This window comes from Callorhinus ursinus, unplaced genomic scaffold (genome assembly GCF_003265705.2).
Source record: "Callorhinus ursinus isolate GAN/ISIS: 27379988/994484 unplaced genomic scaffold, GSC_fseal_2.0 scaffold78, whole genome shotgun sequence".
In the NCBI taxonomy this organism is placed as follows: Eukaryota; Metazoa; Chordata; class Mammalia; order Carnivora; family Otariidae; genus Callorhinus; species Callorhinus ursinus.
Genome location: NW_027397140.1, coordinates 2994808 through 3021455, shown reverse-complemented (window position 1 = coordinate 3021455; position 26648 = coordinate 2994808). Strand labels below are relative to the sequence as shown.

The 26648-nt window shown below is 40.4% G+C and overlaps 1 protein-coding gene across 2 annotated transcripts in view; it reads right to left on the bottom strand.

Annotated features, from left to right (window-relative positions):
* Positions 1-3776: 3776 nt before the first annotated feature.
* The window catches only part of GABRB3 (gamma-aminobutyric acid type A receptor subunit beta3), a 298302-nt gene continuing 275430 nt past the window's right edge, over positions 3777-26648 (bottom strand). For both annotated transcript variants that reach the window (XM_025852092.2, XM_025852091.2), the window contains exons 8-9: positions 24315-24559; positions 3777-8373 (exon numbers count right to left, since the gene is read on the bottom strand). In XM_025852092.2, the coding sequence (XP_025707877.1) occupies positions 8032-8373; positions 24315-24559 (587 nt within the window). In that variant the 3' untranslated portion in view covers positions 3777-8031. The remainder of the gene's footprint in view (positions 8374-24314; positions 24560-26648) is intronic.

The window sequence follows — 26648 nt, the reverse complement described above, 5'->3', positions numbered from 1 at the left end:
AAATGCTAACAGGTTTACAACGTCCCCAGCAAATATACTGTATACAAATCAGAAAAGACCTGAAACCAGGGGAAAAGAAAGGGAAAGAAAGAAAAAAGAAAGAGAAAAAGAAAAAAAAGAAAAAAAAAGATAAAAACAAAAACAAAACAATACAAAAAAAGCAGAATATGATCAAATATGATCAGGCTAGTGCATAGATCAGTGCCACATACTAGATTTGGGGCATATTTTGGTCTGTTAGAAAAAAGTGCCTCCTAAAATTTTAAAGGAAAAAGACATATATGTATAAAATAAGGGTTGATACAATGAAGGGATGGAAGATGACTGTAAAGATGAAAATTATAAAAGATTTTATAAAAGGACTTGGTAAGATAAGTTGTTTGAAAAAAGAAAGAAGATTTAAGAAAAAAAAGAAAAAAAAATGGGAAAAGGGAGAGAATGTGATCAGGCAGGAGACTAGAACAAAGCCATACACTAGTGATTTAAGGTATATTTTGATCTGTTAGAAGAAACTGTACCTCAAAATTTTAAAGAGAGAACAACTTATATATATATGCCAAAAATAAGGGTAACTACTATGAAGGGATAAAATATGACTCTAAAAATGAAAAATAAAAAATGTTTTTTTTTAAAAGGGATTGATAAGATGTTGGTTGAAAAAGGGAAAAAGAAAAATAAAAAAAACAGTCAACAAAAATTAACTTTGATGAAATAATGAATCATGGTTAAAAAAAAAAAAAAAGCCATGAATCTATGTGCAGTATTCCCCTAGCACTGGAGTTCTCCCATTCTCCTTGATCGATCAACTTGGTCTTGGCTTGCTGGCTGTTTGTGCTGATCTTCTGGGGGAGGGGCCTGTTGCTGTGGTTTCCAAATGTCTTTGCCGGAGGCGGAATTACCCCGCCCTTGTCGGTCCGGGCTAAGGAAGCTGCTCCGGTTTGCTCTCAGGAGCTTTTGTTCCCTGCAAGGTCTTGGTACGGCTTTGGAGGACCAAGGCAGAAATGGTGGCCTCCCAATCTCCACCCGGAGGAGCTGAGAACTCGGGGCCCCGCTCCTCAGTGTGACCCCAGAGAAAAGCAGTCACTTCCGTGTCCCTGGTCTCTGGCCGCACTCCGTGCTCACCCGGCCTGTGATCGAGGGTTGCTATCTCTGGCACCCGACCCCTCACGGAGTCTCCAAACCCAGCAGATCCCTGCAGTGCGTTCCCGCACCGCTCCTCCCCGGGAAGGAAGGGGAGTCTCCCCGGATCTGCTGCTTGTTGGGTCCCTGCTGGGGGAGTCGTGCCCCGACTGGGCCGCAGATCACAGTTTATGGCAACCCCGAGCTGAGAGCCCGCGACTCTGCTCCGTCTCTGCAGCCGGCTTCCCCGCTCTGATACCTGGGAGCTCTGGCGCACTCAGGCACCCCCGGTCTCTCTGTGACCCCAAGGGTCCTGAGACCACACTGTCCCGGGAGGATTCCACCCCCCGCTTAGCCACTGCAGCGACGTCCCTCCGCCGAGCCAACTTCTAAAAGGTCCGATTTTGTGCTCCGCGGCTCTATCACTTGCCAGAAGCGGCCGGCGGAGGCCCCTCCCCCGCCATCTATCCTCCCGAATATCGCCTCGGATTCACTTCTCCACACGCCCTACCTTCCAGTTGTGGCCGCTTCTCTGTTCAGAGAGTTGTTGCTACTCTCCTGTTCGATCTCCTGTTGAGTTCGTAGGTGTTCAGAATGGTTTGATCCCTATTCAGCTGAATTCCTGAGACCAGAGGAAATCCAGGTCTCCTACTCCTCCGCCATCTTGCTCCACCCCCTCCTATTTGGTTTTAAGATGCACACATACATTCATACCCACTCCACACTATTTCAGTGAACTGCATTTTGCTTACAAGTACCCTCTGCATTGCTTGCTCATGGATTCTAGATGGAACCTATTTATGTAAAAAATAAAACCATAGAGTGTGAGTTACTCTCATACCAGCAGTGCCTCAATCAATACCATTGCTGATTTAGTCCTATCGGGGCTCAATGTCCTAGTTTCCAAGGAGTCAATCTTTCCTGAAGGATTTTTCCCATTCAAAGGAGAGTTGACAGTCCTTGCCCTTTAGAAGCTGATAAAAAGGAGATAAGTGAGGGGTGCCTGGGTGGCTCAGTCAGTTGAATATCTGTTGACTCCTGGTTTTGGCTCAGGTCATGATCTCAGGGTCATGAGACTGAGTCCCCTGTCTCAGGCTCCCTGCTCAGTGAGGAGTCTGCCTCCCTTCTCCCTCTGCGCAAGCACTCTCTCTCTCTCAAATAAATAAATCTTTACAAAAAAAAAAAAAAGAGGTAGTTTGGCTATTGTGGACACTGCTGCTATAAACATTGGTGTGCATGTACTCCTTTGGATCCCTACATTTGTATCCTTGGGGTAAATACCCAGTAGTGCAATTGCTGCGTCATATGGTAGCTATATTTTCAACTTTTTGAAGAAACTCCATATTGTTTTCCAAAGTAGCTGCATCAGCTTGCATTCCCACCAACAGTGTAAGAGGGTTCCCCTTTCTCCACAACCCCACCAACATCTGTCATTTCCTGACATGTTAATTTTAGCCACTCTGACTGGTGTGAGGTGATATCTCATTGAGTTTTTGATTTGGATTTCCCTGATGCCGAGCGATGTTGAGCACTTTTTCATGTGTCTGTTGGCCTTTTGGATGTCTTCTTTGGAAAAATGTCTGTTCATGTCTTCTGCCCATTTCTTGATTGGATCATGCAAGAATTATAAAATGGTGCCAAACGTGTACAGGGTCCATAGTAGCCCTGGGGACATAGGACTGAGTAGATTCTGGTTAGAGGCTCTCTGGGCACAACTGTGCTCTGCATTTAGTGAGGCTTTTTTGGTTAATCAAAAGTGGGTTGCTTTTGAAAGAACCCTTAAGAAACTCAGTTAAAATTATGAAAATCCTTTTGTTTTTCTGAAGTTACTGGTAATTTAAACTTGTCATATGAATGAATAGTGTTATAGCCTCATGGAGTAGGCAAGAAATGTCCCATTGTGATGTTCTAGGCTTAGATGAAGCATTAGTGTGAAATATGGCCAAGTCAGGGTCCCAAAGTAGATCAGGGATGTAAAAACATATAATGAAAAGAATGTTACAGGCCTTGTAAAGAATTACTAAAGAATTTGTATTATTTTGTTTAGAGTAGATAAATTTGAGGGTATACTAATTGGCTGAGGACATTTTGTAAGACTGACAACCACAGTGGGGATTTTCCTTTTAAGGTGTTTGCAGGTGAGCCAGCAGCTTTTCTGGGAGCCTACAGATATATTTCTCAATAAAAGTTCTTTCTGGCTTGAGGTGTCTGAGGGTCTGAATTCACTCATTCATTCATTCAATTTATTCATAGACTTTGCTTGTTACTTTCTCACTGGAGAGGAAACAGGGGAAATTGCCTTATAGTACTAAAAAAAAAACTAAACAGTAAGGACCGATAAATACCACCTGAGCCAGAGATTATTGGTAAGTTTTTCCCCTGGTCTTTCATATAAAACTATTACTCTCTTTAAACACAAGTTGGATCTCTGTGTGTCTGGGTCTATTTTAAAGTTCAGAATAAATCATGATTTTTAAAGAAATATCATGGTTCAGTTGTTCTTGCATGCAGTCAGCTTTGAGCTTATTTCCTCTGACTTTCCGAGTAACCTAAATGGGCATGTGCATCTAAAAATACCTGGAATTAAAATAAGCACACCATTTCACCAAAAGATAGACAAGGAAGAAAAAGAAATCAGTCTTCATATTTAAGTCAGTTAGTTCTTTTTTAATAAATTTGAATTCATTCATCAACAAGTTTCATATTGTATCTATCACTCAATTTTGCTGTTTTTTCATGTCAAATAATACCAAAAAATTACATCAATGTGCTTAAGCAAAATTGGGTTTTAATTTATCTTTACAATGAAATGAAATCAACATGGGAATTGATCATGACAGCAATCGCCTATTCCTACTAGAATAATCCTGTACTTACCTTGAACACACTTACTGACTTGTGAAGTAGAAATATGAGACAAGAATGATAAAACATGTTTATGGGGCTCACCCTAGGGAGAGGCATGTTATGTGAGCCACTCTCTGGGAGGTCACTGTTTACCCAGGTGTTGGGAATTGAGTATTTTGGAAAACATGGCACCTTTCAATGCAGTAGAAGAGGTAATTGATCCAAGGCACACTATCTAGTGTCCTGGGAAAATTTAATCCACCTGGGCAGCTCATTGCCCCACGATTCAATGTTACTCTGACCGATGGCTCACATAAGATGAGAGCCAAAGTCAATTCCATGAGTAACAAAGTATTTCACCAATTGTTCGGTTTTGCTTACATAAAAATGGCCAGAAATATGGACTTGTTTTCAGGTGGAGCATTAAGTAAGAATTATGAGATGGTTTATAATTTCAAGCCAGGAGATTCAAAGTTAGACATAGTCTCTTTTATCAAACACACCATTGTGGGACTAACACCAATGGGGTTATCTACTAGATGCTGAAAATGAACACCTACAGCTGCAATGTGCCTGTCCCCTTAAAACCAGTCCCAAACATGTGGCATCACCTCTGAGTATCTCCTGGGTGAAAATGTTAATTCCAAAGCTGCACAGGGGAAAAGTGCCTTTAATCTGAATGACTGAATATGTCAAAAGTTCTGGGTGCTGGCATTAAGAACACATGATATTGCAGATGTACATGTCATCTTCAAACCTAACAGGAATATTATCATGACATACTTTCTAGTTCATTTATGATTCAGGGGGGAAGTGAATGTCTCATGGTATAGACAGTGAAACCCCTCTACAGTCCTGGGGTCGGTGAACAAGAATAACACTTGTTTTAAAGATTACTCAAGTCTTATCAGTCTTTCTCGGTAGGGATTTATGTAGTAGGGCTCTTGAGTTGTCTCAAGTATATCTGAATATGGGTAATAACAAACTGTCAGAGCAAGGTTCTTCTGTACATTTTGAGCCCCTGTGAAGCATTTTGAAAAGACAGGACTACATAGAAAATTAACTTTTTATTACGTTCAGTTGTTGAGAAAGAAATAGCATTATATTCCAAAATCAAATTTTCTCTCCTTACTCAAGATGTCTGGACGTGGGTAACAGCCACCTCACATTAATGTCAGAGGTCTGGGTTCAGAATTCATCAATACAGCTCGCTCACTGTCTCCAGTAACTATTGTGGAGTAATGAGAGGTCATTGTAACAGAACAGAGAACCAAACTCAACTCTCTTCTGTCAGCACAGAGTTCTGCTTCTCAATATTTCTCACTTTTAAAAATGGAGAAGCTATAAAATAATTTTATTAGAAGAAAAGTAATTTTCTTCTGAAATGGAGTAAAGCAAACACATACCCAAGAATCTTAAAAAGTTGTTTGTTTTTTTACAGAATATACGTTATGTATTTGTGTGTGTGTGTATGTATGTGTGTAGTTACAAACACTATTTATAGTATAGCTATTATGTTAACTTCATCGCAGTGTCTACAAAGTTGTGGATCCCAGTCTTGGTGCCAAATGCATATAAAAAGCTCAAAAGCTATTATGACTATACCATGCAAATTTATATCCAGAAAACCTTGGTAAGTAGACTGCAGCTCTTCTGAGCCCCATAGGGTCTCTGCCTTTGATAGTTGGGTACCTCAACTATGCATCAAAAAAATGTTTTGAATCATTTTTCTCCCAGAAAGAATTAATGTCACAGTTCTGAATAGTATAAATTGTACACTTAAATCAATCATTGACTACTTTTGTCCATGTTCGTTTGCATTTTGGGGTCCCTCTTCTGCATGTGGAGCTCACTCCTTGAATCACTGGATACAGAAAAAGATACCTGAAGTATTGAAAGGGATAAGGTCTTCACAAATGTCTTTTTTTTCTTTAACATGTTAACAATGATAAGGCCACTTACAAGGTTTTTCCCAATCTGTTAACTTTTAGGATCCCTCATTGTTACCCATGAAAAAAAAAGTTGTCAGAGAAAAGCCCACGACCACTGGCTAGTCTCCAGATAAAAATGAAACCAGAGAGCAGCGGGTGGAAGAAGATGTTGAAGAAAGGTCGGAATGAAGGAGGGGAAAGGGTATAAAACTGGTCATTGCTTCTAGCATGAGATTGTGTGGGCTATGTTTTACCCGACAGTGGGTCTTAAACTGTGACAGACTCCCACAAATTAAAGGTTGTTATGGCTGCCAAAGAAAAATCAAGTAGTGGTCAGCTTATGGTGATAGCCCACACCACATGCATCCTCAGGGAAGGTGGTGTCTCTATCTATGCAGAGAAAACGGGTGCCAGCTAATAGAGTATCAGATGAGATTTTGGTCATTGGTTTAGGATAGAACAGAGAGGGTGAGGCATATGTGGCATGTTGGGATAAAATATTAATTTAGTAGTTCTTTCCTGAATATTTTGCTTTTTTTTTTCTCCAAATGCTTAACTTCACTGTGACATCTGTTTGCACAACTGTAGTCATTTCAGTTTATGGAGGCCTGTGATAGAAATATTGTTTACAAAAAATATATCATCTCTTTTTTTTTCTTTAGAAAGATCTCATCTAAATAGTAAGTTAAGGTTGCGTCTATGAAACCGGTGCACCTTGTCTTGTTTCTACGAGCTTTAAAAAGTCCAAATACTGATGAGGCTGTGGATCAGAAGGAACCAAAAGTGAGTGTGTTTGTTGTCAGGTTGCTCTCCTTTGCCTCAAGAGAACGGTCATGGGTCACTGGGTGATGTGTGGTGTGTACTGGTCATGTTCCTGCAGCATCCTAGTTAGACTAGGAGTAGTTGGATGTGCTTATGAAATATGTCAGATACAGAAATAAAGGTATGAAGATGTTTCTTGGTTTCTGAAATTGAACAGTAGAAGTGTTTTAAGCTTCAATCTTAATTCTAGGTAACAGAAAGTAGTTACATCATGTAAAGGAAAATATGACATTGCATGCTGCCATGATAGCAAGCATTAAGAAAGAAAATTTTGGTAAATATACATATATATGCATATTATGCAAATATATTTTATATTAACATACAATGTTATAAGAGTGATTGATAACATAAAGACAAGGGGGAAAATCATCCTAGATGGTTTTACCTTAGAGTAACAAATAACCTGAGACGTCTATGCTTTCTGTTAGATATCAGGCCTAGAAATCCATACGAGATGTGGAGTACATTTTCAGTGATTGAAATGTCAACTAAACATTGCCAAAACATGCCACTGTGTTCCTGCATGACAGATAAGCTGGATCCACTCCAAGTGAACAAAAGAATACACTGTACAACAGAGTACTTACAATGGATGCCATCCATTCCTGATGGGTTTTCAAAAGATGGGCATTCAGACATCAACATGGGATCTATCTAAGTTTAAGACAACAGATGAGCACACACCAGTGGCTCACTTCATCCACTAAACCAATACAGAAAAAGTAAGCCCGATAAAAGTAAACCCCATCACCAAAAAAGCTGAAAAGCCTTCGCTTAGTAAACAGAAAGGATATGAAGTGTGTGACTCATTTTAAACTAGCAATATCACTGTATGAGTTTTTGAAGATCAACTAAGAGTTTCTTTCTGATTTTTAAACTAAAACATCTAACTTATGATAATAAAAGACACATTTTGGGATGATATTGTGTTTCACGCCCTCATTCTCAAGGCATAATATTTAGACGATGCTTGTCCCTTTCAATTAAAAAAGAAAAAACTATGACTTTCTTTAATATGCATCCTGTGTTAAATTGTCCATAGCTGCAAAATGTATATATGTATGTGTATTTGTTTGGCATACACATGGGTACTTATACCTGTGTGTATAAACATATACACATACATCCTCATATACACGTGTATTTTATATATATGCTGAGAAAGTTCACATATATATACAATTGCGTATGTATATATGTGTGTCTGTGTGTGTGTGTCTGTGTGTGTGTACAGGTATAAAAACTTGACAGGCAGAGTAATATTTCACTCAGTGTTAAATGAAGTCTTTGAAAAATCAAGTACAGTCACTCAGTTAACATAGTACAGCCAGTAAACTAAGTTGAAAAGAGAAAAAGTGAATGGAAACACGATCCTGGACCATCTGTCTATGGCATTCACATCGGTTAGATCAGGGATTTTAATTTTGAGCTGTGAGGACCTCCTCCGTAGATGGGTCTTCTTGTGCGGGATGCTTCTGTCCCCCATGTGTCGCCCATGCCCTTCCCTAGGCATGCTCTGTTTCCTGTACTGGATTCCTGAGTTGTCAAAGGGTCTTGCTGAATTCCTGGTATCACCAACACTGCCCGTGACCTCATTCATTTCATTGTGAACCTCCAGTGATGTTAAGAGAATATTTCCATGAGCATCCACCTAATTGAAGAAAATACACATCGTTAGGCACCTAGCATGCCAGTAAATCTAATTTTCATATACAAACCCAGCACAGACTTATACCATGCAATCATGTTACATACATTATGAGAAACTGCACATCTGTCAAACCCAGCACTGTTTTCGTGGAAAATGTCATTTTGAAGACTTAATTACAGTTTAGAGATTTTATTTCCTCCATTTAGAAATTCTCACATAGGAGATTAGATTAAATAAAGGGGGCTTTTTTAAATTGACATTTCCTATTATGGATACAAGTCTTTACTGAAGACAAAATTAAAGTACAAATTCCTTTCAAGATGTTAATTTAGGTATTTTAACCATTCTTCATAACTGGACACTGGATGAAAACTATGCTTTCTCATCTTCTTTAGAGTCAGCTTGTCCCCCTTTCTGACTATACAAAAATATTCACACTACCATGGACAAACAAGCAAATACTCCTGTGATGAATGGACACTCCTGATGACTTTGATGGGGGTAGATACAGACTCCTACCCAAGTATGCTCTCCTTGCCCAATCCTGGCCCTGGCAGGAGGCCTCCTTTTTAAGGACTATATTTAAGATAGACTAAAGTCCCCTCCCACACTGGAGCCAAACTTTAAAATAACATTTTATTTTGTGATAAATACAGCTTCAGACCTTCCATGGTGATGTCGATGGTCCATTTGTTTATTTGTTCGTCTGCCATGAAATTTCCATGGAGCATAACTGAGGCTAGGGGTCCCCAGTGGAGTCCTAAGTGGTTTGTAATCCCCGCTCTGAGCAATGCCAACAGCTCTCAGGGCCACGTGGCCCATTCCACATTCCCCTGGGTCTCACTGCTCTCCAGCATGCTTTATGTTTCTCCACCCATCTTCATTCCTTTGCTAAAGGGCCATCTTCCTTGTCCTATCTTTGTCTGTGGAAACCCTACCCTTTCTTCTGGAACTAGATTAAGTGTCTGTGGCTTCTTCCATGAAACTTTCACAAAGTTAGTTATTTTGTGGAGGAATAATTTATTAATACATATTAATTTGCATGTTCCCATCTTCTGATACTTCTTAGTTTCATTAAAGGTATTGTGCTAGATATGAAGGAGGTGAAGTGTGGAGAGAAGATTCCCAACTAAGATGCAGACCTCTGAGCAGAGCCAAGACCACAGGTGGGATGACTCCCAGACACCAAGGTAGCCCAGACACAGGAAGGGCTGCAAACATCTAGGGGCCACTCAGGCTCTGGCACAAAGGCACCAAAACAGACTGAGATGTCTACCCCATGATTTGAGAGTACCATTCCATTATGCTTGGGGAAGGAGAGGTGTGGTCATCAGGATGTCACCCCTTACTCCTCAGATCTGTGAGTATGTTGCCTTACGTGCAAAAGGGACATTGCAAACATTGCAAAAGGGACACTGCAAACATATTTAAGCTTATGAACCTTACAATTAGGGAGATTTGCCTGGATTATTCAGGTGGGCCTAATCTAATCACATAAGCCCTCGAAAGTATAGGATATTCTCCAGCTGTAAGCAAGAGGGAAAGAGAGGTGTAGCAGAAGGTGAGAGCAGAGGGATTTGCAGTGTGACAAAAACTGGATTCTCTATTGATAGAGGGCAATGAAGATAAAGCATAGGAAGAAATGGGACAGACGCTAGGAGCAAAGACTGGCTCCAGCTGATAGCCAGGAGGGAAGAGGGGTCTCAGTCCTACATTCAGAAGAAACTGTGGTCAACAACCTGAATCAGTCTGGCCTCCAGAAGGGAACACAGCCACACAGACACCCTGATTTCAGCATCCTGAGACTCTCAGCAGAGAAACCAGCTGAGCCCCACTGCACTGGACTTCTGACCAACAGAACTGGGTGCTGTTTTAAGTGGCTACATTTGTGGTAATTTGTTGTGATAGCAATCAAAACTACTACAGGAGGAAAGAGGGAAGATTTCAGAGGAGAAATGCATTTGAGTTGGGCCTCAAAGAATGAGTAGACATTTTTCAGCAAAAAGCAGAATAAAACCATCAAAAGCAAAGGCTTGAAAAATGAATGAACTGTTTTGAGAAAGGCAAACTAGCTGAGTGGGACTTTGGAGAAAATGGGTTCTAGCACATGTTAAGCTTGCAGTTGATGGGACGATGGTCATTCTTATCACTGTCATTACCATCTTCCTAACATTTTATATTAAGAAAATACACCCCCCGATGAACAGGAATGCACATTAGAGTCACACCAGCAAGGGTTTCTGTATATTGCATTAAGGAATTTCAACTTTACCTCCCAGGTAGTAAAAAGTAACAGTAATTTCTAGGTAGAAAAGTGACATTCTTCTGAACTACAACACAACTGCAGAGTAAAGAGTAATAGATGCGTTTGAGAGGAGGAAGTAAGGAGAGGGACCACTGTTGGTGTGCACCACACTCCTGTTTCCTTTAGCGCAGTCTGAAGGAGAAATGCCAAGAGGCTGTGAGCAAGGCTCCCCTCCTGCCACTGCAGCAAATCCCAGCACTCCCAACACGTGCTGTGTCCACATGGCAGAGGCGCTCCGCCATCACCACTCATTTCTATATCTTCTCAGTGAAGAAGGTGGGAAAGGGGTGGAGAGAGAGTTGCCTGCCATCCTGCTCCCACCTGACCTCTTGGCCTTTCCTAAGCTCTCTGCAGAAACACTCACACCAGCCATGCGGAGTGCAGGGGAGTGGGGTAGGGGCAGCAGGCACATGTTAGCCTGGGCTGTGCTCTGTTCTCCTCAGTGATGCTGCCTCTGAACTAACTGTAGGGCCAGCAGTGCCATAGTGGGGAGACCGTGAAGACCTATGGTCTTCTTAGAATGGAGGACAGCCAGCCTGGGGATGCTGGGGAATGCAAATGGACCAAGAAGACATCCAGATACTGGGGAGAAGGCCCTTCGTGGAGACCCATTCTTGGGGCTAGGGACAGAGCACTGACAGAATATTAGAGTTCTGCTTTTGTTTTTGTTTTTTAATCCAGTAGAGGGAAAAATTCAAATGGGGCTTGCATCTCGACAGTACCAGGAATGTTAGACCTTTGTAAGAATTTGGAACATCTGTTCAGTATCTATTCTTTTTGTTATCTTGCCCTGGAATGGTTAGCAGTAAAACCCTTACCAAAAAAAAAAAAAAAAAAAAAAAAAAAAAATCTGTTTGCCTGTCTTCAGGATCAGTGAAGCCTCCAGTGGTTTGGGAGACAGTCTCTCACTGTAAGAAGAGATTGTAGAAGGAGAAGCCTGAGACACACATTAAGGTGTGGCTGAAAGGGAGGGGCAACAAAGGAAAGACCAGCAAAGGAGTGGGCACAAGCATGTCCTCTGTGCAAGTAATCACTCTCCCTAAGAAAGGGGTGATTTGAACCTAGCTTTGAAAGCTATGGGCAGCTAGCTCCTAAGTCAGCAGAGAGGAGAGCACCATAGGGTCAGCTGAGCTGTCCTTCATACAAAGGAAAATTAAAAGCAGGGTTTTAGAAGAGAGAACGCTCTTAGTAGTCTTTAGATCTCACCACACCTTCCACTGTGCTTTAGTCCACACAGGGGAGAACAGGATGATGAATGAGCTGCCCGGCTTGCTTGGGCATCTTTTTCTTGAGAGGGAGTCAATCAGTGTATTTTAGCACTGTAATGAATAGGTGTGATACCCTACCAAATATCTGTTTTCAAATCATGACAGGATATATATATTAAGTTATCACTTAAGGAGATTAAACAAACTGAGATTACTTATCAAATCGGGTCAATTAGATCTTATTTAACTGAATGATATTTTAAATAGAACTTAAATAGTAAGCTGAGGGGCGGAGCAAGATGGCGGAGGAGTAGGAGACCTGGATTTCCTCTGGTCTCAGGAATTCAGCTGAATAGGGATCAAACCATTCTGAACACATACGAACTCAACAGGTGATCGAAGATAAGAAGAGTAACAACACTCTGAACAGAAAAGCGACCACTTTCTGGAAGGTAGGACGTGCGGAGAAGTGAATCCGAGGCGATATTCGGGAGGAAAGACGGCGGGGGAGGGGGCCTCCGTCGGCCGCTTCTGGCAAGTGATAGAGCTGCGGAGCACAAAATCAGAACTTGTAGAAGTTGGCTCCCCTGAGAGACATCGCTCCAGTGGCTAAGCGGGGGGTGGAACCCTCGCGGGACAGTGTGGTCTCAGGACCCTGGGGGTCACAGAAAGACTGGGGGTGCCTGAGTGCGGCAGAGCTCCCAGGTATCGGAGCAGGGAAGCCGGCTGCAGAGACGGAGCCAAGGCGTGGGCTCTCAGCTCGGGGTTGCCATAAACTGTGATCCGCGGCCCAGTTGGGCTACTGCTCCTCCAGCAGGGACCCAACAAGCGGCAGAGCTGGGGAGACTCTCCTTCCTCCCCGGGGAGGAGCGGCATGGGAGCACACCGCAGGGATCTGCTGGGTTTGGAGACTCCACACGGGGTTGGGTGCCAGAGATAGAAATGCTCGGTCACAGGCAGGGTGAGCACGCAGTGCGGCCGGAGACCGGGGAGACGGGAGTGACTGCTTATCTCTGGGGGTACACTGAGGAGCGGGGCCCTGAGTTCTCAGCTCCTCCGGGCGGAGATTGGGAGGCCACCATTTTCACCCTGGTCCTCCAAAGATGTGCCGAGAGCTCGCAGGGAACAAAAGCTCCTGAGAGCAAACCGGAGCAGCTTGCTTAGCCCGGACTCACAAGGGCGGGGCAATTCTGCCTCCAGCAAAGACATTTGGGAACCACGGCAACAGGCCCCTCCCCCAGAATATCAGCACGAACAGCCAGCAAGCCAAGACCATGTTTACCGATCAAGGAGAATGGGAGAACTCCAGCGCTAGGGGAATACTGCACATAGATTCATGGCTTTTTTACCATAATTCATTAGTTTTTCAAAGTTAATTTTTTAACTGTTTTTTTTTTAATTTTCCTTTTTCCCTTTTTCAAACAACATCTTATCAATCCCTTTTTAAAAAAAAACATTTTTTATTTTTCATTTTTAGAGTCATATTTTTATCCCTTCATAGTAGTTACCCTTATTTTTGGCATATATAAATAAGTTGTTCTCTCTTTAAAATTTTGAGATACAATTTCTTCTAACAGATCAAAATATACCCTAAATCACTAGTGTATGCCTTTGTTCTGTTCTCCTGCCTGATCACATTCTCTCCCTTTTTTTTTTCTTTTTTTTTCTTTTTTCTTTTTCTTTTTAAATCTTCTTTCTTTTTTCAAACAACTTCTTATCAATTGGTTTTATAAAATCTTTTATAATTTTCATCTTTATGATCATCTGCCATCCCTTCATTGTATCAACCCTTATTTTGTACATATATAAGTCTTTCTTCCTTTAAAATTTTAGCAGGCACTTTCTTTTAACAGACTAAAATATGCCCAAAAGCTAGTGTGTGGCTCTGATCTATGCACTACCCTGATCATATTTGATATTCTGTTTTTTTTGTTTTGTTCTGTTTTTGTTTGTTTTTATCTTTTTCTCTTTCCCTTTTTTTTTTCCTCTTCTTTCGTTCCCTTTCTTGTCCCCTGGTTTCAGGTCTTTTCTGATTTGTATAGAGTATATTTGCTGGAGACGTTGTAAACCTGTAGGCATTCTGTTCTGTCATTCATCTGTTCTCCTCTGGACAAAATGACAAGACGAAAAAAATCACCTCAGCAAAAAGAACAAGACGTAGTACCGTCTGCCACGCACCTACTCAATACTGACATTAGTAGGATGCCGGATATAGAGTTCAGAATCATGACTTTAAAGATACTAGCTGGGCTTGAAAAAAGCGTGGAAGTTATTAGAGAAACGCTTTCTGGAGAAATAAAAGAACTAAAATCTAACCAGGTAGAAATCAAAAAGGCTATTAATGAGGTGCAATCAAAAATGGGGGCACTAACTGCTAGGATAAATGAGGCAGAAGAGAGAATCAGCGATATAGAAGACCAAATGATGGAAAATAAAGAGGCTGAGAAAAAGAGAGAGAAACAACTACAGGATCACGAGGGCAGAATGCGAGAGATAAGCGATACAATAAGATGAAACAACATTAGAAAAATTGGGATCCCAGAAGAAGAAGCAAGAGAGAGAGGGGCAGAAGGTATATTGGAGCAAATAATAGCAGAGAACTTCCCTAATGTGGGGAAGGAAACAGTCATCAAAATCCAGGAGGCACAGAGAACCCCTCTCAAAATCAATAAAAATAGGTAAACACCCCGACATCTAATAGTAAAATTTACGAGTCTCAGAGACAAAGAGAAAATCCTGAAAGCAGCTCAGGAGAAGATATATGTAACCTACAATGGTAGAAACATTAGATTGGCAACAGAACTATGCACAGAGACCTGGCAGGCCGGAAAGGACTGGCATGATATCTTCAGAGCACTAAACGAGAAAAATAATGCAGCCAAGAATACTATATCCAGCTAGGCAGTCATTGAAAATAGAAGGAGAAATAAAAACCTTCCAGGACAAACAAAAACTAAAGGAATTTGCAAACACAAAACCAGCCCTCCAAGAAATATTGAAAAAGGTCCTCTAAGCAAAAAGAGAGCCTAAAAGCAGCAGAGATCTGAAAGGAACACAAACAATATACAGTAACAGTCACCTTAGAGGCTATACAATGGCACTAAATTCATACCTTTCAATAGTTACCCTGAATGTAAATGGGCTCAATGCCCCAATCAAAAGACACAGGCTATCAGATTGGATTAAAAAACAAGACTCATCGATATGCTGTCTGCAAGAGACTTATTTTAGAACCAAAGACACCCCCAGATTGAAAGTGAGGGCGTGGAAAACCATTTATCATGATAATGGACACCAAAAGAAAGCTGGGGTGGCAATCCTTATATCAGACAAATTAGATTTTAAACCAAAGACTGTAATAAGAGATGAAGAAGGACACTATATCCTACTTAAAGTGTCTATCCAACAAGAAGATCTAACAATTGTAAATATCTATGCCCCTAACGTGGGAGCAGCCAATTATATAAGGCAATTAATAACAAAAGCAAAGAAACACATTGACAACAATACAACAATAGTGGGGAACTTTAACACCCCCCTGACTGAAATGGACAGATCATCTAAGCAAAAGATCAAAAAGGAAATAAAGACTTTAAATGACACACTGGACCAAACGGACTTCACAGATATATTCAGAACATTCCATCCCAAAGCAACAGAATACATATTCTTCTCTAGTGCCCATGAAACATTCTTCAGAATTGATCCCATCCTAGGTCACAAATCAGGTCTCAACTGGTACCAAAAGATTGGGATCATTCCCTGCATATTTTCAGACCACAATGCTTTGAAACTAGAACTCAATCACAAGAGGAAAGTCGGAAAGAACTCAAATACATGGAGGCCAAAGAGCATCCTACTAAAGAATGAATGGGTCAACCAGGAAAATAAAGAAGAATTAAAAAATTCCTGGAAACCAATGAAAATGAAAACACAACTGTTAAAATCTTTGGGATACAGCAAAGGCAGTCCTAAAGGGAAGTGTATAGCAATACAAGCCTTTCTCAAGAAACAAGAAAGGTCTCAAATACACAACCTAACCCTACACTAAATGGAGCTGGAGAAAGAACAGCAAATAAGCCTAAACCCAGCAGGAGAAGAGAAATAATAAAGATCAGAGCAGAAATCAATGAACTAGAAACCAGAAGAATAGTAGAAAAGATCAACGAAACTAGGAGCTGGTTCTTTGGAAGAATTAACAAGATTGATAAACCCCTGGCCAGACTTATCAAAATGAAATGAGAAATGACCCAAATCAACAAAATCATGAATGAAAGAGGAGAGATAACAACCAACACCAAAGAAATACAAGCAATTATAAGAACATATTATGAGCAACTCTATGCCAGCAAATTAGATAACCTGGAAGAAATGGGTGCATTCATAGAGATGTATCAACTACCACAATTGAACCAGGAAGAAATAGAAAACCTGAACACACCTATAACCACTAAGGAAATTGAAGCAGTCATCAAAAATCTCCTAAGAAACAAAAGCCCAGGGCCAGATGGCTTCCCAGGGGAATTCTATCAGAGATTTAAGAAGAATTAATACCTATTCTCCTGAAACTGTTCCAAAAATAGAAATGGAAGGAAAACTTCCAAACTCATTTTATGAGGCCACCATTACCTTGATCCCAAAACCAGACAAAGACCTTTTCAAAAAGAAGAATTACAGACCAATATCCTAATGAACATGGATGCAAAAATTCTCACCCAAATACTAGCCAAAAGGATCCAACAGTACATTAAAAGGATCATTCACCATGACCAAGTGGGATTTATCTCTGGGCTTCAAGGCTGGTCTAACATCTGCAAATTAATCAACGTGATACAATACATTAACAAAAGAAAGAACAAGAATCATATGATCCTCTCAATAGATGCAGAAAAAGCATTTGACAAAGTACAGCATCCTTTCTTGATCAAAACTCTTCAGAGTATAGGGATAGAGGGTACATACCTAAATATCATAAAACTCATCTATGAAAAACCTACAGCGAATATCATTCTCAATGGGGAAAAGCTGAGAGCTTTTCTCCTAAGGTCGGGAATGCAGCAGAGATGTCCACTCTCACCACTGCTATTCAACATAGTATTAGAAGTCCTAGTCATAGCAATCAGACAACAAAAAGAAATCAAAGGCATCCAAATCGGCAAAGAGGAAGTCAAACTCTCACTCTTTGCAGATGATATGATACTGTATGTGGAAAACCGAAAAGACTCCACCCCAAAACTGCTAGAACTCATACAGGAATTCAATAAAGTACCAGGATATAAAATCAATGCACAGAAATCAGTGGCATTCCTATACACCAACAACAAGACAGATGAGAGACAAATCAAGGAGTCTATCCCATTTACAATTGCACCCCAAACCATAAGATACGTAGGAATAAATTTAACGAAAGAGGCAAAGGATCTGTACTCAGAAAACTATAAAATACTCATGAAAGCAATTGAAGAAGACACAAAGAAATGGAAAAACGTTCCATGCTCATGGATTGGAAGAAGAAACATTGTGACAATGTCAGTGCTACCTAGAGTAATCTACACATTCAATGCAATCCCCATCAAAATGCCATCCACCTTTTTCAAAGTAATGGAACCAATAATCTTAAAATTTGTATGGAATCAGAAGAGACCCCGAATAGCCAGAGGAATACTGAAAAAGAAAAGCAAAGCTGGCGGCATCACAATTCTGGACTTCCAGCTCTATTACAAAGCTGTCATCATCAAGACAGTATGGTACTGGCACAAAAACAGACCCATAGATCAATGGAACAGAATCGAGAGCCCAGAAATGGACCCTCAACTCTATGGTCAACTCATCTTTGACAAAGCAGGAAAGAATGTCCAGTCGATAAAAGAGAGTCTCTTCAACAAATGGTGTTGGGAAATTGGACAGCCACATGCAGAAAAATGAAACTGGACCATTTCCTTACACCACAGAGAAAAATAGACTCCAAATTGTTGAAAGACCTAAACGTGAGACAGGAGTCCATCAAAATCCTAAAGGAGAACAGAGGCAGCAACCTCTTCTACCTCAGCCACAGCAAGTTCTTCCTAGAAACATCGCCAAAGGCAAGGGAAGCAAGGGCAAAAATGAACTATTGGGATTTCATCAAGATAAAAAGCTTTTGCACAGCAAAAGAAACAGTCCACAAAACCAAAAGACAACCGACAGAATGGGAGAAGATATTTGCAAATGACATATCAGATAAAGGGCTAGTATCCAAAATCTATAAAGAACTTATCAAACTCAACAGCCAAAGAACAAATAATCCAATCAAGAAACGGGCAGAAGACATGAACAGACATTTTTCCAAAGAAGACCTCCAAATGGCCAACAGACACATGAAAAAGTGCTCAATATCGCTAGGCATCAGGGAAATCCAAATCAAAACCTCAATGACATACCACCTAACACCCATCAGAATGGCTAAAATTAACAAGTCAGGAAACGACAGATGTTGGCAGGGATGTGGAGAAAGGGGAATCCTCCTACACTGTTGATGGGAATGCAAGCTCGGGCCACCACTCTGGAAAACAGTATGGAGGTTCCTCAAACAGTTGAAAATAGAGCTACCATATGATCCAGCAATTGCACTACTGGGTATTTACCACAAAGATACAAATGTAGGGATCCGAAGTGGTACGTGCACCCCAATGTTTATAGCGGCAATGTCCACAATAGCCAAACTGTGGAAAGAGCCAAGATGTCCATAGACAGATGAATGGATAAAGAAGAAGTGGTATATATACACAATGGAATATTATGCAGCCATCAAAAGGAATGAGATCTTGCCCTTTGCAACGACGTGGATGGAACTGGAGGGTATTATGCTGAGTGAAATAAGTCAATCAGAGAAAGACATGTATCATATGACCTCAGTGATATGAGGAATTCTTAATCTCAGGAAACAAACTGAGGGTTGCTGGAGTGGTTGGGGTGGGAGGGATTAGGTGGCTGGGTGATAGACATTGGGGAGGGTATGTGCTATGGTGAGCACTGTGAATTGTACAAGACTGATGAATCATGGATCTGTACTTCTGAAACAAATAATGCAATATATGTTAAGAAAAAAAAAGAAGAAGAAGATAGCAGGAGGGGAAGAATGAAGGGGAGTAATTCGGAGGAGGAGACGAACCATTAGAGATGATGGACTCTGAAAAACAAACTGAGGGTTCTAGAGGGGAGGGGGTGGTGGGGGGATGGGTTAGCCTGGTGTTGGGTATTAAAGAGGGCACATTCTGCGTGGAGCACTGGGTGTTATGCACAAACAATGAATCATGGAACACTACATGAAGAACTAATGATGTAATGTATGGTGATTAACATAACAATAAAAATTATTAAAAAAATAACATTAAATTAAATAGTAAGCTGATATATTTAAAACAAAATTTATCTAAGGTTGAGCCAGAGAATAACCAACGTTGGAAGATGCTTGCTTTTTTTAAGTCCTCATGTGGCATTTATACTTTCCCATAATAATAAATGATTTACTATATGCTAATTAGAACCTCAGAGGACTGGAATTATTTTCCTAAAGGTAGAAAAAAAAGAAAACATCGCTTAACTCTAAAAAATGTTCTTTGCATTTTATGTAATATTTTAAGTATAACATAACCATGAGTTACAAAGCCCAGTGGTCCACTTAGGAACATGGATACTTCACTGGAGACTTGCACACGAAGGGTCCAGACTTGTGGGATTGTTCATGTAAAAAAAAAAAAAAAACTACTATATATCTGGTCTGTACCATGCCCTGTGCTAGGTGAAAGACCCTAATAGATGAATAAGAAAAGATCCTTACTCTTAAGGGGTCTAGCAGGTAAGAGTTTCAAGTAATCAACAAGCACATTTAAAAAAAAATACTGCATAATGAACCTTAAGCACATTTTTAAATACATGCCATTAATACTGTCTCTTTTTTATAAAAAATGCCATATGAAAAGCTCCCTTTAATAAAATCTAGGAGATCATAAATAACCACTTTGTAGAATTAAATACCAAATGAAGACAAGTCTTTTTTATAGGAAGGGAGGGGAATATTTTGTGAGAAGCTAATTCTGATCAATATCAATGGTTCTAATGATTTAGCTTCACCTGACTTTAAAAAGATGGATTTAAGAACCTTACCCTCTCTTCCCACTAGAAAAGTGAAAAAACACACCACATCAGCAGAAAATGGTGCTCTGATGATGACTACTACTCATTCATGGACACACATTCCATGAGCGTTTACCACATCTGAGCCATGGTGTGCATATCTTGGTTGATATGAAAAATCAAATGCTGTTTAGCAGAGAAAGCATGGTGGCCATGTGAAATGTAGCATGCCATTTCACAAGTGCAGAGCATGTGCCATGGAATTTGGGAGAACAGGGACAAGACCAATTTCTTGAAGAAGGGAGTGACAGAGGCAGGACAGACACAAGTAGAAGAAAAAAAAAAATCCTGGGCAATGTCATGGAGAAGAGCATCTGGCTTAGGTCTTGAAGGAGGGGAAGATGTGGACAAAGAAGAAAGGGATTCTGGAAAGAGAGAATCCAAGGCAAAAAGATGATAATGTACACAGGGATTTTGGGAAATATACAGGGAGAACAGAGAAAACACAAGAAATGAGGTCAACTGAATGTTGAGTTGATTTTTCAAGATTTAATGACAAATTTGTTTGAATCGATATCCTGTCTTCTCAAGTTCCTTGTGGCCAGTGCTGTGCATTTGGGAAAGGACTTCATGAGGGCAGAGATCTAATTTTGTGCCCTTGATTCTAGTGAAGGAAACCTACCTTAAGGAAAACCAAACCCAATATCATCAATAATTTACAGAATTAGAGGGTTCTTGGGTGCTTTGGACATTTATGGCTACCTTGCAGCTGTTTCAGGACACAGCTCTTGTGAGGTAGGTCTCAATAACCAACACCTATTTCCCATGATTTCTATTTCAGAGTGGGTGAACACTTGTAATGGAAACAATAATGTTGAAAGTAACTTGAACATATATTGGATAATAAGAGCTTAGTGTAAATTAGTTTGGATGCTTCTGACTTTTAGTTTTACATTTACATAGTTTTCATTTAAAAGTGAAGCAATGTGTAGAAAATTTCCAACATTATAAGAAGTTTTTTTTCTAAAAGAATTAAAAGAGTTATTAAAATGTGTTAAGTCTTAGAAACCAAACATTTTAAACAAATATGTCCCCAAAAGACGCTAATCTTCTCCTATCATCTAAAATTTAAATCTTCAAACAGATGGAAGTGGTGTTGGTAAAACATAAGACTGAAATGCCCTGTATAGAATGATAGATGATGACTTGCATTTTTTAAAGCATTTCATGAAAACAAAATTAAAGCATTTCATGAATACTTCATATTTTTAAAAGTTTGTCTCATATCTACTATAATTAGAATCAATGATTTTAATATAGTTTTTCTTCCTGCTCTATAACCCTAAGAGGCCAAATATTCAAAGGTGGAAAACATCTCATGCAGAATATATCACAAAGGGGTTTTCATTTTTTTCTAGAATCTCTCACCAGACTGGCACTTTATTAATACTCATTCTCTAATTATCTTCACGCTTCTATATAAGCAAAATACTCTATTAGAAAAAGTAAAAAAAAAAAGGTATTTGTCATGTGAGGAAAGAAATCTTGCTCTTTAGTAAGAGGAATGATGTCAAGTCTGCAGCTCTAATACCTTGGAAGGAATTACAAATTTCTGCCACTTCATGAAATTTAAATACAATCAAAGACTAACTCTTGAGTATAGATACAATTCAGGAAACCAAAGAGGTTATGCACAAATAAATTAAGGGCATGATTTACATTGCACCACTGGTCTGAGGAGAAACTAAGTGAATACGTGAACAGTTTGAGCATTCATGCATCAACCACTATGTTAAAATAATGTGCAACCACTGAATATAAGGAAAATCTACTTAAGGTTTTATAGTAAGGTCAATAACACCTTCATCCCAAAGATAGTCATTGAAGGCACAGATCCCTCTTGGTGGCCTGCAGAGCCCCTGAGGGTACCACCCTGATATCCCCTTATTGGACAGGAAAGGTGACCTCAGAAAAACAATGGCAGTGAAAATCCCTGTGGTCAGGCCAGTGTCCTCTTTCAGTCTAAGGACAGATGCAGCCCTCTGAGCCCCATCTATAACACAGATGGGTTTCCCTGAGGTTGTTGATGGCCACGCTAACAAACGATCTTGAAAGATATCACTAAAAGTGAATGAATGAATAATTATAATTACAAAGAATTCTTGAAGGTATTGGCCAGGTGCATAGTGACATTTCTGTTTTGCATGAAGTTTGTGATTCTTTTCTTGCTTTCCCTTAACTCATCCACATCACATGATATAAGCTTTATGGGAAATTCATTTCCATCTGAAAATTATCACTAAAGTCTTAGATGTGGGGGGCGCCTGAGTGGCTCAGTTGGTTAAGCGACTGCCTTCGGCTCAGGTCATGATCCTGGAGTCCCGGGATGGAGTCCCGCATCGGGCTCCCTGCTCGGCAGGGAGTCTGCTTCTCCCTCTGATCCTCCCCCCTCTCATGTGCTCTCTCTCTCTCATTCTTTCTCTCCAATAAATAAATAAAATCTTTAAAAAAAATAAAGTCTTAGATGTGGGTCAGCAATAATTTTTAATGCTTATCTTTAAGAATATCAAATATGCATTTAAAACTAGTACCTATGAATTTGTATATCAACTTTAGACCTTGACAGCTGATCTACAATTATAGATTTTTAAAAATATGAACATATAAAGGCTTTAACAAAACTGCTGGGAAAACACAGAAACATTTTCAGAAAAACAATAAAATGGCCTTGTGAATAAAATAAAATTTTCTTCTGCATCTGATTTATAGTATAATATCTGATGTAAAATATTTTTCATATTCTGCTACTTTTCTTTGTGCATGTTAGAGGTGTTTCTGTTTTTGCTTTAAATTTTAAGCTTCACACTCAAAAAGGTATTTCTGTAGCACAACCTGACTGTTCTAAACCATCTCATTTAGGAGAAAGGAAACAAATTTATGATCTGTTTAAATTATGAGGGAATTTGGAAAAACAGCATTGTATGTGTATGTGTGTCTGTATATCTGTGTGATGAAAACAGTAATGATGTGATGAATTCCAGTTTCCTTGGAAACAGCATGACCAAAGCATATTGTGTATTCATAGTAGGATGTAGACGTATTTAGAAACATAACAGTGTGGTACTAAGTATATTTTCCAGTAAGAAGTTCAGGATAATTTTGCCTATGGAAGCCTAATTTTTTTCACAGATCCTGAGTTTCTCTGACCAACTCTATTTATGTTTTGCTGAAGGGATGGGAACCATTTGCATTCATTTAACTGCCTGCATTCATTCATGAATGTTTGTGAACCTATTCTGGGCCATCAGTGGTCTACGGACACAGCAAATACTCTAAGGAGCTGTTGCATTTCTCTAAGGAACAGACCCATAACATGTACTAAGAACACGTACTAAGGGAAAAAGCAAGGAAAGACCACAGGCTTGAGAAATAAGTAACTTTAGCAAGAAGAATTAAATAATAAAGAAATGTAGGAGCAAGTGTAGCATGTAAACAGGGAGAAATATATTTTTGAGAACTTCATGGGGTACAAGAGGTAAAAAGATAAAGACAAAAACTACATAGAAATTATAATGTACTTTCATTAAAGTATTCTTTATAATTGCAATGACATATTTTTATTAAAATAAAAATGAAATGACATGTAATTGCAAAGTTACTTTGTAACCAGAAGGATGTAAGGATGCTGAGCTGGGCTGGAGGGGGTGGACCTAATTTATGGTCTCTTTCTTAGTGTACAGCCCAAGGGCTTCCTAAAGCAATGCACCATCCTTGGCTACTGCTATCTGCCTATGCCAGGCTCTGACTTTTGTGAACACACCCAGCAGGGGACAGGGCCTGGGCAGATCTATGAGAGCCCTTGAACAGAGCACGGTTCCTCCCTTGCACTAAGGACCTTGGACTAGGGGACTATGCCAGATAGTGGGTGGATGAGAGACAGGTCTGCCCACACTGTAAAAGAACAGTGGCGTGCTGGACAATAAAATTTGTAATTTTATCACTAAAGGAATATTGCAACATTTTGGAAACATGCTTTTGCTTGTCAAGTTCAGAGCCAACATCCCACATGGTATTCACATGTTCTGTTCTTTTCAGAGGAAACTGGAAGCTTGTGGTTTCTCCCGCTTCTGCACTAATTTTGGTTTTATATAAAACTCAGTGACTTGCAGAAGGCAACATTTCAGGTTATAATCAAAAGCCCACACAACTACTTAAAGGTCATGCAAGTAACTGTAGTGACTGATAAGTGGTAGGAGCAGGGTGGGTCTGTGAAAGGCATGATGGGTGCGTGGTCAGGCTGGTGGAGGGCCTACCCGGTTGCTTTCACTCTTGGAACGGTCATTCTTTGCCTTGGCTGTCTTTTCTGCAAGCTTCTTCTGCCTTTGAGGGCCTCTTCCAAAGAAAATGTAGTTGACAAAGGCATACTCCAGAAGGGCCAGAAACACAAAGACAAAGCAGCCCATGAGGTACATGTCAATGGCTTTGACGTAGGGGATTTTGGGCAATGTCTCCCGAAGGTGTGTGTTGATGGTTGTCATCGTCAACACGGTCGTGATCCCTACAAAAGAAACAAAAGGGTAAGAGGCTGCGGCTTTGCAGCTCCATTCCTCAGTTTCACTATTGTATTTTCTCAAAGAGCTCAAAATAGTTGGAGAGAGTAGATTGAATATTATTAGGTGATCAGAAAGCAACAGAGCATGAAACATGTATGGACATCAGGTCACAGCTCAGGTCAGGAAGCTGACATCTCTGCTCTCTGGTGGGGCACCACCCCATGGCACCTGGCTCACAGGGAGATGGAATGGAGAATATATGGAGATGTGTAGGCAGCAAAGGAGAATGTGCTTTTTAGGAAAGTTGGAAGAAATGAAAATAACCCCAGAAATTAACATAAAACACTGTGTGTCTGGATGGAAGCTTCCAAGAAGAATGAATCTATGAAGACTCAAAGAAGAGGGTCACCTATGGCCATTAGTGAGGGCTCAGTGAGCCTGCTCGTCAAAAGAAAACAATTCTTACCACAATGCTTTATGAAAAAGGGGAATGAGGCAATGATTTTTCTTTTTATTTTTTTAAGGATTTTATTCATTTATTTATTTGACAGAGAGAGACACTGCGAGAGAGGGAACACAAGCAGGGGGAGTGGGAGAGGGAGAAGCAGGCTTCCCATGGGGCAGGGAGCTCGATCCCAGGACCCTGGGATCATAACCTGAGCTGAAGGCAGATGCTTAATGACTGAGCCACCCAGGCACCCCAAGGCAATGATTTTTAAAACTGATAGCAGACTTGGTCCAGTCCTGAGCTTAAAAAGAAAGGAGTACTTAAAAAAAAAAAAAAAAAAAGAAGAGGAGTACTTCAGGGAAGCTCCTGAGGACAGATGATTTCAGAGTCCTTTCCCTCCTCAACTAAGAGGCTATACAAGCTTCTCAGAACATGCGTGGTGAAGTCAAGGGCTAATGAATCTTGCCATATTCTGGGGGAACTGACCAGATCCTTTTTTTTTTTTTTTTAAATCATAATGTTGAATTCTCTAGATAGTAGTATGTGAATGATTTCTGTTTCCCTAACAGAGCTAAGTCCAGTCTCTAAAAACACGTAAGGACCGTATTTTGCAATTATACCATAGCAATGGACTTTTTTTTTGTTGTTTTCAATACAAAGATTCCATATTGGATAATTTGAAGCCACAGAAAGGAGGGGACATGTCGGTGACATGACTAGAGTTTGTTGAACTGAGTGAAGTCATACATGCAGGAAGGATATGGATTGCTCACTTCTTGGTGGGACAGTAAATGCTACAGCTGACTTGCTCTCTCTTAAGACAGCTCCAAAGGGGGGCGCCAGGGTGGCTCAGTCTGTTAAGCATCTGCCTTCTGCTCAGGTCCTGATCCCAGGATCCTGGGATGGAGCCCCACGTCTGGCACCCTGCTCAGCGGAGAGCCTGCCTCTCCCTTATCCCTCTGCTGCTCCCCCTACTTGTGCTCTCTCTCTGTCAAATAAATAAATAAAATCTTAAAAAAAAAAAAAGACAGCTCCAAAGGGTGAACTCTTTTCTATCCATTCAGCTGGTGCCACTGAATGCAATTATCCCTGTGTCTTCAAGGACCCAATGGAGAGAAACACTTCCTCCTCATTGCTATTCATGCCTTCCCTCAAAAAGGAGACTTCTGAAAGTGAGAGCTTTAACCATGGTCCCTCAGCCACAGCAACCTGAAAAATATGATGTCACTGAGGCCAGGGGACAGTGCAGGCCAGAAAGGTCAGTGTTCCCAAGATACAAGGCAGAGCCCAGACCACCTCTACAAATGATTCCTCCAAAGGCACTTCTCTGAGCCCCCAGATCCCACCCAACTCTCCAATGGAGGGTTTGTACTTGTTAAGCATCTTAATTTGATGCCCTTCAGGTTCCCATCCCATCGTTGGAGGTAAGCATCCTTACCCTGTGTGTCCTACAGAGAGAACCTCCAGACCACAGATCTCTACGTGCTTGGGACCATCTGGAGGGCAGGGAATAAAGCCCAGTCTTTCTGTCACTAGCACATGCTTTCCTTCCACCCACCTCTAAACTGCTATGAAAAGTAGAGGAGGGAACTGAGGCACTGAGAAACTATTTTTGTGTGTAACTGCAAACCATGATAGCTTATGGA